The sequence below is a fragment of the Bufo bufo genome, chromosome 5 (assembly GCF_905171765.1).
Source record: "Bufo bufo chromosome 5, aBufBuf1.1, whole genome shotgun sequence".
In the NCBI taxonomy this organism is placed as follows: Eukaryota; Metazoa; Chordata; class Amphibia; order Anura; family Bufonidae; genus Bufo; species Bufo bufo.
This window is the reverse complement of record NC_053393.1, coordinates 564,204,564-564,219,383: the sequence shown is the minus strand read 5'-3', so window position 1 is coordinate 564,219,383 and position 14,820 is coordinate 564,204,564. Positions and strand designations below refer to the sequence as shown.

Below are 14,820 nucleotides of genomic sequence, written 5' to 3'. Positions count from 1 at the left end.
CATACCATCCCCAGACTAACGGCCTGTGCGAGCGCTTCAACGGAACGCTAAAGCAAATGTTAAAGTCGTTCACGGGGGCATACAAGGATTGGGAGCGATTCAAGCCACACCTTCTCTTTGCCTACCGAGAGGTGCCACAGGAATCGACCGGATTCTCACCCTTCGAACTTCTCTATGGGAGGCAGGTGAGGGGGCCCTTAGATCTCATCAAGGATCACTGGGAGGGGCAGACAGAGATTGAGGGGACCCCGGTTGTACCTTATGTCCTGGAGCTGAGGGACCGCATGGAGGAATTAGCCCAGACAGTGCAAGAGAACCTCCAGGCGGCCCAACAGCGCCAGAGGGTATGGTATGACCGACGGGCTAGGCACCGGAGCTTTCAGATAGGCCAAAAGGTCATGGTATTAAGGCCGGTCCGAACAGACAGGGCAGGGCCCCTATAAAGTTATAGGACAGATATGCGACACTACCTACACGATAGCCAGCTGCGAGGATGAAGATGTGAAACGAACCTTTCACATCAACATGCTCAAGGCCTATCAGGAACGGGCAGAGGAGGTAGCCGCTATCTGTGCACCAGCAGGAGAAGACACAGAGACCCTACCCCTTCCTGACCTATTGGGCAGTAACGAAGGGATGACCCAGATAAAGAAAGTCCAGCTAGGTGAACAGTTGGAGCCGCAAGAGCGGGCTCAAGCTGTCCGCTTACTAGAAACAAAACAGGCCACATTCTCTCAGGAGCCTGGATACACACTCCTAGCCATACACAAGGTAGAGACTCCAGGACAGGCACCCCTGAGACAGCCTCCCTACCGTATCCCCGAAGCAGTCCGGGAAGGGATGCGGAAGAAAATATATGAGATGCTTCGGCTAGGCGTAATCGAACCCTCAGAAAGTCCTTGGGCCTCGCCGGTAGTCTTAGTGCCAAAGAAGGATGGGACAACCCGCTTCTGTGTAGATTACCGGCGCCTCAACGACAAGACAGTTACGGACGCCTATCCGATGCCACGGATGGACGAGCTGCTTGACCGTATCTCTGCAGGGAAGTATCTGACCACAATAGACCTATGCAAGGGATATTGGCAGATTCCCCTAGCAGAAGATGCGATACCCAAGTCGGCCTTCATCACCCCGTTCGGCCTATACCAATTCCGGGTTATGCCGTTCGGGATGAAGAACGCCCCGGCCACCTTCCAACGGATGGTGGATCAGTTACTTAGGGGTCTCCAGAGCTTTGCATGCGCTTACCTGGATGACAGCGATACCTGGGAAGCGCACCTAGTGCACGTAGGGGTAGTATTAGATAGGATCAGGGGGGCCGGGCTGACCCTGAAACCCGACAAATGTCACTTGGGTATGGCGGAGGTACAATATTTGGGCCACCGAGTAGGATGTGGTAAGCAACGGCCGGAGCCGGCTAAGATCGAGGCCGTTGCCAATTGGCCCACTCCCCACACCAAGACACAAGTCATAGCTTTCTTAGGCACAGCCGGCTATTACAGACGCTTTGTACCCGACTATAGCGCCCTGGCCAAACCCCTGACCGACTTGACCAAAAAGAAGCTACCCTGACAAGTCCTGTGGTCCCCGGAATGCGAGGTGGTTTTCCAAGCACTAAAGACTGCTCTGGTTAATGCTCCGGTGTTGGTTACCCCAGATCCTAACAAAAGATTTATTGTCCACACAGACGCTTCAATGTTTGGACTGGGGGCAGTACTAAGCCAGATCGGGGAGGATGGAGGAGAGCACCCGGTGGCATACCTGAGTTGGAAGCTGTTGCCAAGGGAGGTCAGTTATGCCACCATTGAAAAAGAGTGTTTGGCCTTGGTATGGGCACTCAAAAAGCTCACACCTTACCTTTATGGCCGGGCGTTCACTCTCATCACCGATCACAACCCCTTGGTGTGGCTTAACCGGGTTTCAGGGGACAACGCCCGTTTGCTACGCTGGAGCTTGGCCTTACAGCCCTATGACTTTACGATTCATTATCGCCCAGGCAAGCAAAACAGGAATGCCGATGGATCGTCACGCCAAACGGATTTAACCTCGGACTAAAAGCTCTGAACCCGTCAACCCTACTGGACCAGGAAAGGTCCAACCGAGTTGCCGGAGCAGGGAGAAAAAGGGGGGCCATTGTGAAGGACTTTTATGCAATTGCCTATATGCTTCAGTTTAATTCTCTCCCTGCTATTTTAAGGTCTATATTGTTCGGTTCCAAATGTCAAGAATGAATGTATTCGTGTACCGGACAATGATGTTGAGATTATGTTTGTATGTGGGATAGAAAGTACTTTTCTGAAATTGTTAAACATTGTAAATGTTCTGGCCAGCAGATAATTGAGCTGTGTGTATTGTCAGAACTCAATTGTCTAGCCTGGCCCAGAGGAGGAGTTTTAGGACAATTGAGCTGTGTGTATTGTCAGAACTCAATTATCTAGCCTGGCCCAGAGGAGGAGTTTTAGGATAATTAAGCTGTGTGTATTGTGAAAACTCCATTATCTAGCCTGGCCCAGAGGAGGAGTTTTAGGACAATTGAGCTGTGTGTATTGTGAAAACTCAATTATCTAGTCTGGCCCAGAGGAGGAGTTTTATGCTGCATAAAGTGTGAGTTCTGTGTACCAGTAAATCAGTCTTGTTCCAGCATTAAGTTGACTCATGTGTTGATTATTCGGCGATTCCAGGGATATTCCTACTCGTGGAATATTGGGTGATTTTCTTTTATGAGAAGAAGGGAATGCTTGACGGGGATATTTTCTACTACCGTCACAGCGCGTTCACAGGATCGGAAGGTAAGCAAGTGGATCTCCAGCCTGCCAGCGGCGATCGTTCGCTGGCAGGCTGGAGATGCGATTTTTTTAACCCCTAACAGGTATATTAGACGCTGTTTTGATAACAGCGTCTAATATACCTGCTACCTGCTCCTCTGGTGGTCCCTTTTGCTTGGATCGACCACCAGAGGACACAGGTAGCAGTAAGTAGCACTAATCACCACTACACTACACCCCCCCCCCCCCGTCACTTATTAACCCCTTATTCACCCCTGATCACCCCATATAGACTCCCTGATCACCCCCCTGTAAGGCTCCATTCAGACTTCCGTATGTGTTTTGCGGATCCGCACATTGCCAGAACTATATAGAAAATGCCTTTTCCTGTCCGCAGGCCTGATCTTGTGCGCACACTTGCGTTCAGTCCGCCCCACCGCAGTGACAGAAATTATTTTTTTTCTGATCAGTGCAAAAACACCGGAAAAATTGCTGCGGCGCTATAAAGATCACTTTTGGAGGGGCATGGCGAGTTCATAAAAGATTTTTTTTTTTTTTGGCACAAGTTAGCGGAAATTGATTTTGTTTTTTGTTACAAAGTCTCATATTCCACTAACTTGTGACAAAAAATAAAATCTCACATGAACTCCCCATACCCCTCACCGAATCCAAATGCGTAAAAATGTCCTGTGAAATCCTAAAAGATTCTCATTGGAATTTGGGCCCCTTTGTGCATCGTGGCTGCAAAAAAGTGCCACACATGTGGTATCGCCGTACTCAGGAGAAGTTGGGCAATGTGTTTTGGGGTGTCTTTACATATACCCATGCTGGGTGAGAGAAATAGCTCTGTAAAATGACAACTTTGTATAAAAAAAATTGGAAAAGTTGTCTTTTGCCGAGATATTTTTCTCACCCAGGATGGGTATATGTAAAAAGACACCCCAAAACACATTGCCCTACTTCTCCTGAGTACGGAGATACCAGATGTGTGACACTTTTTTGCAGCCTAGGTGGGCAAAGGGGCCGAAAGTCCAACGAGTACCTTTAGGCTTTACAGGGTTGCTCACAATTTAGCCCCCCCTAAAATGCCAGAACAGTAAACACACCCCACAAATGACCCCATTTTGGAAAGTAGACACCCCAAGGTATTCGCTGAGGGGCATAGTGAGTTCGTGGGAGATTTTTTATTTTTTTGCCAGAAGTTAGCAGAAATGGAAACTTAATATTTATTTATTTTTTCTCAGAAAGTGTCATTTTCCGCTAACTTGTGAAAAAAAATTAAATCCTACATAAACTCACCATGCCCCTCCGCGAATACTTTGGGGTGTCTTCTTTCTAAAATGGGGTCAATTGGGGGGTATTTATGCTATCCTGGCATTCTAGAACCTCAGGAAACATGACAGGTGCTCAGAAAGTCAGAGCTGCTTCTAAATGCGGAAATTCACATTTTTTGTACCATAGTTTGTAAACGCTATAACTTTTGCGCAAACCAATAAATATACACTTATTGGATTTTTTTTGTATCAGAGACATGTAGCACAATAAATTCTGACATAAACTTGTATAGAAATGTGATTATATTTGAACAATTTAACCAGAGAAAGTTAAAAATACACTTTTTTTGAGAAAATTGCGGTCTATTTTGATTAATATCAGAAAAACAAAAATGTCAGCAGCAATGAAATACCACCAAAAGAAAGCTGTATTTGTGAGAAGATAAGGAGGTAAAATTCATTTGGGTGCCAAGTTGCATGACCGAGCAATAAACGGTGAAAGTTGTTTAGTGCAGATTTGTAAAGAAGGGCCTGGTCACTAGGGGGGGTATAAACCTGTGGTCTTTAAGTGGTTAAAGAGGTCGTCTCGTCCCAAAATCAAAATTATTTTTATGTGCTCCTAACACCTCTCACCATCTATACATACGCCCCCAATACCTGTTTGTCATGTCCGAACTTTCCTTCCCCCCTGGAAGACATCACATTATCCTGGCGCTTCCCTCACCATCTCCAGTGTGCACACGACCGTATCCATTTTGCGATCCATATTTTTCACAGTCCCATTGAGTTCTATGGATTTGAGGACCAGAATAGGACATGTTCTGTCTTTACTGGACACACGGATGTAGACAGACTGCCGACGTCGCTGTGCTCTCCACGTCCGTGTGTCAGATGGAACATGTCCTATTCTGGTCCTCATAATGCAGATCTAAAACCCATAGAACTCAATGGGACTGCAAAAATGTGAATCGCACACGGACAGTAACCACATTTAGTGGATCCGTGACTAGCAGACCGCAAAACAGATACGGTTCTGTGCACGAGCCCTATCACTTATACTGAGCCCCCAGAACCGTGACCTCCACTATGCCATCCATTACCCCCTTGTGCCCATCCACTGTGCCCCAGTGAAATCCAGTGCCATCCTTATTACCCCAGAGTACCATCCACAATTCCACAGTGCCGCCCCCCCCCCCCCCCCCATGTGCCCCCAGTGAGCTCCACAGCATAGCGATCAGCCTCTGTCACTCCTGCTCAGCGCTTACATCGCGCTGTGCAGGAGTCAGTACAGGCTTCACATAGAAGCCTGTACGATACAGCGAGCGGCCGGCGGTCCTGCACATGCGCACTAGTATTCAGCCTAGTGCGCTGTGGAGACTGCCGGACGCTGCTTTCTCCAGCAGGAGGCGGTGACGTCACTAGTGACGATCCGTCTCCTGCTGGAGAAAGGAAGCGAAGACGGGAGCAAAGAAAAGCCATCTGGAGGGACCACGTGACCGGGAGCAGATCTCAGGAGCGGCCGCGCTGTGGACGGTAAGTATGGGACCAATAATCTCTCCGCCAAAGGTTATATTTTTAAAGGAAAAAAAAGGTTAAGGTCCCATTCACACGTCCGCAATTTTGTGGAACAGAATTGCGGACCCATTCATCTCTATGGGGTCGCATAATGTGCGGCCCGGCTCCGGAAATGCGGACCCACACTGTCGGGTCCGCATTTCCGTTCCCGAAAAAAATAGATTTCCTATTCTTGTCCGCAATTGCGGACAAGAATAGGACATCTATTAGTGCAGGAGATGTGCGGTCCACAATATGTGGAATGCACATTGCCGCGTGAATGGAGCCTAAGCCCGGATAACCCCTTTAATCCTCTCCTCAGATGTAAAGCAGCTGTCCTATACATCAATGCTCAGCCTTTTAAACAGAGCTTGAGGCATAACTTAGGTCACAGCTAAGCCAGCAGTTCATCCGCAGACAGCAGGTTCAGGCCGATTGTCCCTCATCAGTGCAGAGCAGAGAAGTAATTGGGCGAGAGGCAATTGTCTGCACCGATAAGGAGCAATCACCCCAAAACAGCTGTCCGCAGACGAGATACAGGCTTAGCTAGTATCCAAGTTATGCCTCAAAGCTTGTTTAAAAGGTCAAGCAATGACATATAGGATAGCTACTATACATCTGGTGGCATCAGTGGTTCAGCTTCCTTTTCGGAGAGCGCTAATTTGAATACACCCACACTTTAGACAGCAGGAAGCGGACTTGCCATTTAGAAGTATCCTACAAAGCAGCCCTCGCAGACCCTCCAGTGGAACGGACCTTCTGGACCAGAGCACTACACTGCCTAGGGCAGAGCGTCCAGCTGAATGGGCCAAGTCTCCATGAGGGCTCCTGCGGCAGTCATGGGAGGCGAGTGACCAGCTGCAGTCAATTAATAAAATGTCCATCAAGGTATGAAGCCTTTCAGCTCTGCATCGGAGACTGAGGACATGGGCCATGTTCTCCTCAACAGCCCCCCCACAGGCCAGGACAGAAGACAAATACCAAAAAAGATCAATATGTGATTTTTATTAAAAGAAAACATGATAAAGTTAACGGCTTCATAATCATCAGCAGATTAGTTTAAGAACACTGTTACGTATGAAGTGGGGGGGGGGGGGGGGGGGGGCGCAAGTCTTCTCACTCCTTGCTGTTCTTTCCTCCAGTCTTGGCTTTATTTGGTCCTTTCTTCTTCACGGTCACTTTCTTCTTCCCTCCAGTAATTACAGCCTGAAGCTTTCTCTTCTTGACAGTGGCAGCAGCAATCATCCTCCACTTCTTCAAGCTTTCACTGCCAACCTTCTGCCGCTTCTGCTTCACCGGCACTTTCTTTAGAACCTTCTTCACCTTGCCCATTTCTTTAGGTTTCTTGTCCTTTACAATTTCCTTCTCCTTGGACACAGTCTCCAATGGTTTCTCTTGCTTGCCATCGCTCTGCTTCTCTCCCTCGGGGTCCGGCTCCTGCTCAGCTTCTGCCTTTGCTTTTTTCAGCTTCTTCTCATCACCGCCCTTGGCCTTACTCTTCTCCTTCTTTAATGCCAGCTGCTTAGCTTTGATTAGCTTTTTGTTTTTCAGTTTTTGCACGGCCGTCACAGCTTTCTTGTTATCGGGTTTCCTCTTCTTTGGGGCGCTCTCTTCACTACTGTTTCCATCTTTAGTCTTCCTCTTTTTTGGCACCTTTTCTTTCCCCAGGAGGCTTTTTCCCTTGGTCCTCTTCAGACAGACCGGCACATGGTTCAGAAGGGATTTGTGGAACAAGAATCTCTTCCCACAATGTCCACACTTGAATACGTCTTCCCCATGGATGAGCTTGTGTCTGACAAGGATCTTCAAACGTGTGAACCTCATGAGGCATATAGGACAGGCAAATGGTTTTTCCTCAGTGTCCATTTTCAGCTGCTGCCCACCATCTTCAGACATGTCTTGACCAGTGTGTAATTTCATGTGGGACAAGAGCCTGCCTTTAGTTGAATAGATTTTGCCACATTCCTTACAATGATAAGGTTTCTCTTTCACATCAGCCTGGGGGATTGGATTTTGGTCATTGCCAGGTAATGCTCTGTGTACCCTACTATGAAGAACCAGGCTAGCCTTGGTGGAGCAGACTTTATTGCAGTCCTTGCAAGTAAAAGGGCTTTGCACAGTTCCATCTTTAAGGCTTTGCACTAGGCTAGGTGAGGATCGATGCACCTTTCTATGCAGGACAAAGCTGGCCTTGGTTGAGCAAACAAAATTACAGACCTTACAAACGAAGGATTTTTGCTTCATGTTACCTTTAAGGATGTGCTCACTGCTAGCAGATCTCCAGTGCACCTTACTGTGGAGTACAAAGCTGGCCTTAGTAGAGCAGACTTTATTACATTCTTGACAAACGTAAGGGGGATCTCCAATATTTGCTTTGAGGCCACACATGAATGAAGACTTGTGCATTTTGCGGTGTAGGAAAAGTTTGGCTTTGGTGGAATAAACTTTATGACAGTCCTTGCAAACGAATCCTGGACTACCAAAACCTGGTCTAGGGTCCGGGCCATGCACCTTACGATGAAGAACGAGGCTGGCCTTGGTGGAGCAGACCTTGTTACAGTCCTTGCAAGTAAAAGGATGTCCCTCTAGTTCAGTTTTGATATGAAGATTGCTCTCTGACACCAATGGCATCTCCTTTGTGGTCTCTACATTTTCCCCATGGCTGCCACCGTGGTTAGAGATGGCTGAAGACTTATGGACTTTACAATGAAGAACAAGGCTAGCCTTAGTCGAGCAGACTTTGCCGCAGACCTTGCACTGGAAAGGCAGCAGCTCTCCCAACTCTTCTTTACAGATTGCATTCTGCTCAACATTAGACAAAGTGCCAGGAACTTTGTGTATCTTACGATGTGCATAGAGTCTTGACTTACTGGGAAACACTTTGTCACAGTCTTTACAGGAGAACGGGCATTCCCCGGTGTGGAGGCGTTCGTGTATGACTAGCCGTTCCTTCTGCTTAAAGCTTTTATTACATATTGAACACTGATACGGTTTTGCCATCATGAACTGAAGGTTCCTGTGTGTATACCGATGAAGGATCAGGCTGCCTCTCTGTCGAAATTTGCAAGGACAATCAGGGCAAGCATAGGGTCGAGCGCCAGTATGAACACGTCTATGAACACCAAGGTTGTTCCTTTTAGGAAAGGTTTTATTGCAATCTGGGCAACGAAAAGGAGGACCTTCAGCATGACTGCCAACGTGAATACTCAAATACTGCTCAGCAGAGAAGCTCTGGGGGCACTGTGTACATGTGAATGGTGGGTCACCTACATGACTTTGCTGGTGACTGAGCAGAAGGTCAAAGCTCGAGAAGATTTCATTGCATTCCAAACACTGGTTTTCATCCTCCTCTTTAACAGATACTTGAGTTTTGGATGGATCTCCAATATATGGGGACATCTGTTGCTCCTCCACTTTTATAATGTTCTTCTCTCTGTACATACACTTCCTGTTGATTTTTGGTATTCTACCTAATAATTTCTTCTGTGAAAGATGCAACCCTGAAGAACCTGGGTCACTTTTAGGAGAAGCAGAAAGATGTTTAAGAAAAGTGGCTTTGCCTACAGTACCTGAATATACTGACGGTTCCGAGCTGTAACCAGACTTCTCTTCATTAGGACCCTTCATAGTCTGCTCTTTCTTTTTTCTGGGTTTTCGGGTCAGGCCTTTCACAGCCAACATCATATTCATCCATTTGAGGGTTTTTTTGTGCTTTGCAATGGGTTGGATTTTTCTATTTCTCACAGCCTTTGACTGCTTCATTTTCCGTCGCAGAGAAGTCATGCCCTTCTCCTTGGAGATCTTATCACTTGGGAGGACATCCTCCATGGCACCATCAGGAAGCCCTGTAGTTTTAGTGAGCAGTCTACAGACACGGCACTTCTTAGCCCAGCGACCGGCACGCTTCTTTTTCTGCAGGCGACAGCCACAAGACTCGCATTGTGTGGCTGTATGACTCAACAGGTGAAGTTTCATGGATCTGTTGCATTTAAATATTTTGCCACACTGTGGGCACAAACGTGGCTGCTTACCATCTGGGAGGACCATCTGGTCACTTATATCCAATTCAGGCTCGGTCTCCTCTTTACAGAATTCATCAGGACTAAGCTCGTTTTCACAGCTCACAGAAGACTCTCCTAGTGACAAATTCTGTTGATCAGGCTCAGATTGGGTCTGCTTCTTGGTCTTCTTTAATTGTGGCACTCGGCCACCAACTCCTGCATGATCTCCCACTATGAGGCTGTCTTTAGGTAGAGCGACCAGCCGGTCGCGGGTAGGCTTTTGGCAGCTCTTACATATCTTGGGCTGTTTTGCTCCACTTTTAAGAACTACTTGACAGGTACAGTACAGGGCTTGTATGGCAGGACTCATTTTCTTGCTCTTCCTCATTGATATAGAGTGGAAAGGCTCAGTTTCTCTTTCAGCACTTCCTGGCTTAGAGTCCTCTTCTAGACTGGTAGAGCTCAGGATCTGGTCATTTTCTGGTTCGTTATCAGATAGGCTCTCTAAATCTACCTCGTCCACAAATGGAGATTCACTGTCAGAATCCAGGCTGTCATCCTCATCATCTCCACAAAGCACCCGCTCTGCTTTCTTCTGCTGCTTGATCTTCTGGACACACTTATGGCACCTCTTGGGAGTGCGCTTGGTTTTGTAATCGGGTGGCACTGGGCATCCACAGCTCAGACATTGTGGTAATGAGTGACATTTCACGTGAATAGCAAGCAATGCTGATTTTCTAAAGGACTTCTCACACTTTGGACATTTAAACGTTTTTAGTGGGGGAGATTCGGCTCTATAGAACGCGCTGTCCTGCGCAGATTCTGCCTCCTGCTTGACATGGAAGTTTGAGGAATCTGGCAAGCCTTTTTTTCTATCCAAGCTTGTTTCCAAAACGAAGTCTGAACTGTGACGCTTTGCCTTCAGACGGCATTTATAGCAGTCAGGAAACCAAACCAACTCTTTTCTACCTCGTCTCACCCGTCGTCCACACTTCAAACACTGACCCCTGAAGCCCATTTGTTTGTCATCCAGGCCCTCTGTATACTCGCTGTCCAGGAGGTCAGGTGACAGTATGTCCGAGAGTTCATGTATAGTACTCTCATCATCCACAGACACTGCAGAGATGTCTTCTTTGGTTTCTTCCAGACATGGAGCATCAAGTAAAATAGTCTCAGGGTCTACAAAATCATCGGCCAGGTCGTTTTCGGTGAGGTCAGCGTTAGACATCTGAATGTACTGCTTGTGTGGGATCTCATGGGAAAGGTCCTTATCAAGGTCATTGTCAGCAAGGTCTTTAACATCATCACTGTTTAGCAAACATTTCTCAGATAAATGTTCAAGGTCAGGAGATAGATCTAAAGTTGGTTCCAGAAGACACAATGCTGGCAACAGAGCCTCAACTTTGGGTTTCTCAAGCAGCACATCATCTTTAAAGTCAGTGTTTGCTATCAGGCTGCTGCTCATAAACATTGCCTCGCTCGCCATACTTTCTGCAGCATCTTGATCTGGAGGTTTAGTCCCTTGAGATAAGACACGTTCTTGGGCCTGAACACAAGCTGTCGTGAGGTTTACCAAAGTCTGCACGCTGAAGGGAACATCGTGACTGTTCTCGTTATTTCTCAAAGATAAATCCTCATCACACGGAGGCAGTAAGTCACTTCGAGTACCCTCAGTCATGGGCTCAAGGAGATTGAGGAGCTTGTCTTCACCGGACTCAACCACTGCAATCTTCTGGGAGGCGTTAACGTTCTCTACATCGACAGATTTAGTGACATGCACAGGCGTTTGGATGTTCTCATGTGAGAGGGCTTCATCAAGTTCAGTGTCTATATTAGCAAGGGGAAGCGCTTCGGTTGGAGTCGCCACTGGAGCTGCAATCGGATTTGTACGTTTTTCTTCATTCTCTGATGAGCCAATCTGCCTTATGTCAGAGGAGAGGTCAGCCTCCAGTTCACTTTTGCTGCTCAAGTTCTCATCTTGTTCTGGGTCATTGCTCTTCAGAGTTTCGATGTCATGAAGTGGTGAACTCCTATCTGGGCCACTTTTTGGATTCAGCTCTGAGCCGTCATCGTTTTTCTGGCAAGTATCAGGCATGACCAGATCGGTCTTATTATGTGCTGCAGGACCGTCGGCCAGCAGCGGCTCTTCACACTGCTCTTGAAGGAAGGGCACAGTACTGCTGGAAACCTGTGGTATTTTTTCAGGCATGACAGGCTGGCTTGCTGGGCTCTCTAATGAAGTGAAAACTTTCTCACCAGTGTCTCTTTTCATAGAAACTGCCTCAAAATCGGATGAGTCAATAGTTGTTTGATCAGCAAAGTCCAGAGACATCCCTAGATTTTGGGACTCAAGTTCTGAAGAGCAGATATCACTGGGATACGATGCCCCATCAGAGACTCCTTCACTTAGACTGCAAACATCTGCTTCCGTTGAACCAGGCTTCAGTTCACTCTCTAATGCTGTCTGATTTTCATTGCTTTCATATTTTGGGTCTACTTTTTCATCATCTACGGGAGTCTTGCAGACTGTGTTGGAGGTAGACGGGTCAGTCTGGAGGTTATTGTCATGTCCCGAGCTTCCAGCATCTCTAGTGCATGAGAGGCTCTCCACATGAAGCTCATCAGATTTTGACAGGCACTCGTTAAGGGTGAGAGGAGTCTGTAGCATCATACTGTCGTCTCCCACTAAGGGCACCTCTTGACTCTCATCGACACTGGCAAGTGGCACCTCTGCTCTTTCGAGCCGTTCACCTTCATCAAGGCCAGCGCCCCCCTCATCACTCTTCTGAGACTGCATATCGTTTTCTATAACAATGTCCGACTGACTGTCATTGACACATGAATCACTTAGCTGAGCGCTGCCCTCATTCAAGTCCAGTGAAAGGCCACTTATCGATGAGGCCACAGTCAGCGATTTATCCTCCTGCTCATTTGAGGTGACCGGTGTTAGGGAGGAAGTGCTGGCATCTTTTTCTGGGGTGAGGTTTGTAAGGGGCTCGGGTGGCATGGGTTGACTTAAACTAGGCCTGTCCTCAGTGTGGAGATGGCCACCATGTAACACCTCAGAAGGCTCCCACTGTACAGAGCTGGGATGATTTAGAGCGTCAGGTTCCAGTGAAGGAGTCTCAGTCTGATCGGGGCCTGCACTGTTACACGCGGTCACATCTCTTAGGATGGGCTCCTCTGTAACCATCAGATCACCACAAGTGGTCAAGGAGTCTTGGGAAATACTTGGAAGATTTTCCTCCTCTGTGGAATTCTTGGGTACTTCACTGGCTGGCTGACGTACTGTGTGTTCACTGCTGGTCACATCCTGAATATCTGACTCATGAGGGGCCTGTGTGGAGAGGACATCTTCTGCATCGTCACTGACATCAGGCAAGGTCTTTGGAGACATGCTGGCACTGGAGACAGACTGGAGACGACACAAAGGCAGATCTTCCTTCTTTTCAGCAGTATTTATGGACTCATGTGGTCTAGACACTTCTGCTTGAGGTGAAGGAAGAACCCTTGAATCTTGCATGATCTCGTCTGGCACATTCAGGTGGACAGAACTTGAGGTAGATGCAGCAGAAATCTCGGAGATCCTCGAGGCAGCAATGGGGCTCACATTCTCCTCATCGTCCTCCTCGGTTTCTCCAATAGCGTAGGCATTGAAGACTTCAGCCAGGATCTCCAGGGTATTTCCATAGGGGTCAATCAGATGAATGGTGCTGTCAGAAAGCTTTGATATTCTCAGCTCAAACTGCGCCCTCTCGTCAGAGCTGTCTGTTTGTTCGTAATCAGGTGAAGAAGTTCCTTGGGTGCGTCTGGTTAAGCATTCTCTGGGGGCGATATCTCGGCCGCTGCTCAGGTCTCTCTTGAATTGGACCTTAGAGTTGAGGTGATAGGGGGGCTTGTTGGCAGGAGGAGTCACGTGAATAATATCAGCATCCAGTGTGGACTTGGTGCTCCTGGTGGAAATGACACGAGCAGGAGTTACGTTAGTCTTAGTCAGTGACGTACGGGAGATGCCACCCTCGTGGCTTCTCTCATGCATCTGTAAGAAGACCTGGTGGTGAAATCCTCTCCCACAGAGGGAACACATGAACTGCTTCTTGGTCACATGGCTCTGACGATGAGAGTTCAGCTCCAACTTATTGTCAAACGTTTGGCTGCACTCGATGCACATGTACTGGCCGCTGTCTGTGTTCTGGGGACCAGGCGCCGGCTCAGCCACATATTTCTTGGACGAGCGGGTGCTCCTCTCTGTAGTCTGCATCCTGCCGGCACGGGAAGACCTGGAAGGAAAAGAGAAGAAGATGTTGTAGCCAGGTCCTGACTGATACACGGGTGGAGCATCCCCGAAAAGTGAGGACAGGACACCCATAACTTACCCCTGTGCCGACTTCAGCTACGGAGCGCTGCTGGTCAGCGTCGGGGGTACAGGCCACACCAGCGTCGGGGGTCCCTGTAAAGATAAGTAATACCATCAGAGGACAGCAGATGGGGGGGCGGACACCCTTATCTCATGAGATTCTGCTTTCTTCCAACACTGACCGTATATTACAGGCAGAGGGGACTGAAATATGCCCTACTCATGGGGTTCCCCGGCAGAGGGGATCTCTGGAGAATGAAGCTCTGTGGGGGGCATTTCTCAGGACCGACCCTCCCCGAGTCAGACGATGCCCCTCGGGGGCCGTCGTCATTATAAATCCAGTGGGCTAAGATAAGCTCCGCCCCAAATTGAGTAAACAGGTTGACAAATGTCCTTCATGTTTCCTCATCTTTCCAATACCTCTGCCTGCTGTCAGTGAATAGAACAGCAGCTACACACAGTACATAAAGGCTCTGTGGAGGTACACATTAGGCCTGCACAATATATCGCCAAAGCAATCGCAATAAATCGCCATATCGCAATCGCCAACTGGCCGACCCAAAAATGCTGCAATTGTATTACCATATTTTTCGCTTTATAAGACAAACTTTTTTCCCCCCGAAAAGTGGCAGTGCGTCTTATAAAGCGACGGTTGACTTTTTACGTGGCTGACACGGATGTATCGCCGGCCGCGATGCTGCACATCGCGGGGAGGGGCTGGAGGCAAGTCGTTATTGTAATGAACACGTGTTCTTATAATACGTTAGTTCTCTGTTCTGTGCTATTAAGAAAAGGGCAAGTTTAGTATTTTGTACTTTTGCAGTAAAGAAATCCGTTATTTACTTTAGTAAAAGAGGTTTTATTTTGAA

The 14,820-nt window shown here is 47.8% G+C and overlaps 1 protein-coding gene across 1 annotated transcript; it reads right to left on the bottom strand.

The window, feature by feature from the left end:
• Positions 1 to 6,584: 6,584 nt before the first annotated feature.
• On the bottom strand, positions 6,585 to 14,049 carry LOC121000943. The gene is made up of 2 exons (XM_040431763.1): positions 13,971 to 14,049; positions 6,585 to 13,874 (listed from the first exon to the last, which is right to left on the bottom strand). The coding sequence occupies exon 2, from the start codon at positions 13,853 to 13,855 to the stop codon at positions 6,710 to 6,712; it is 7,146 nt and encodes a 2,381-aa protein (XP_040287697.1). The 5' UTR covers positions 13,856 to 13,874; positions 13,971 to 14,049; the 3' UTR covers positions 6,585 to 6,709.
• Between the last annotated feature and the right edge of the window lie 771 nt (positions 14,050 to 14,820).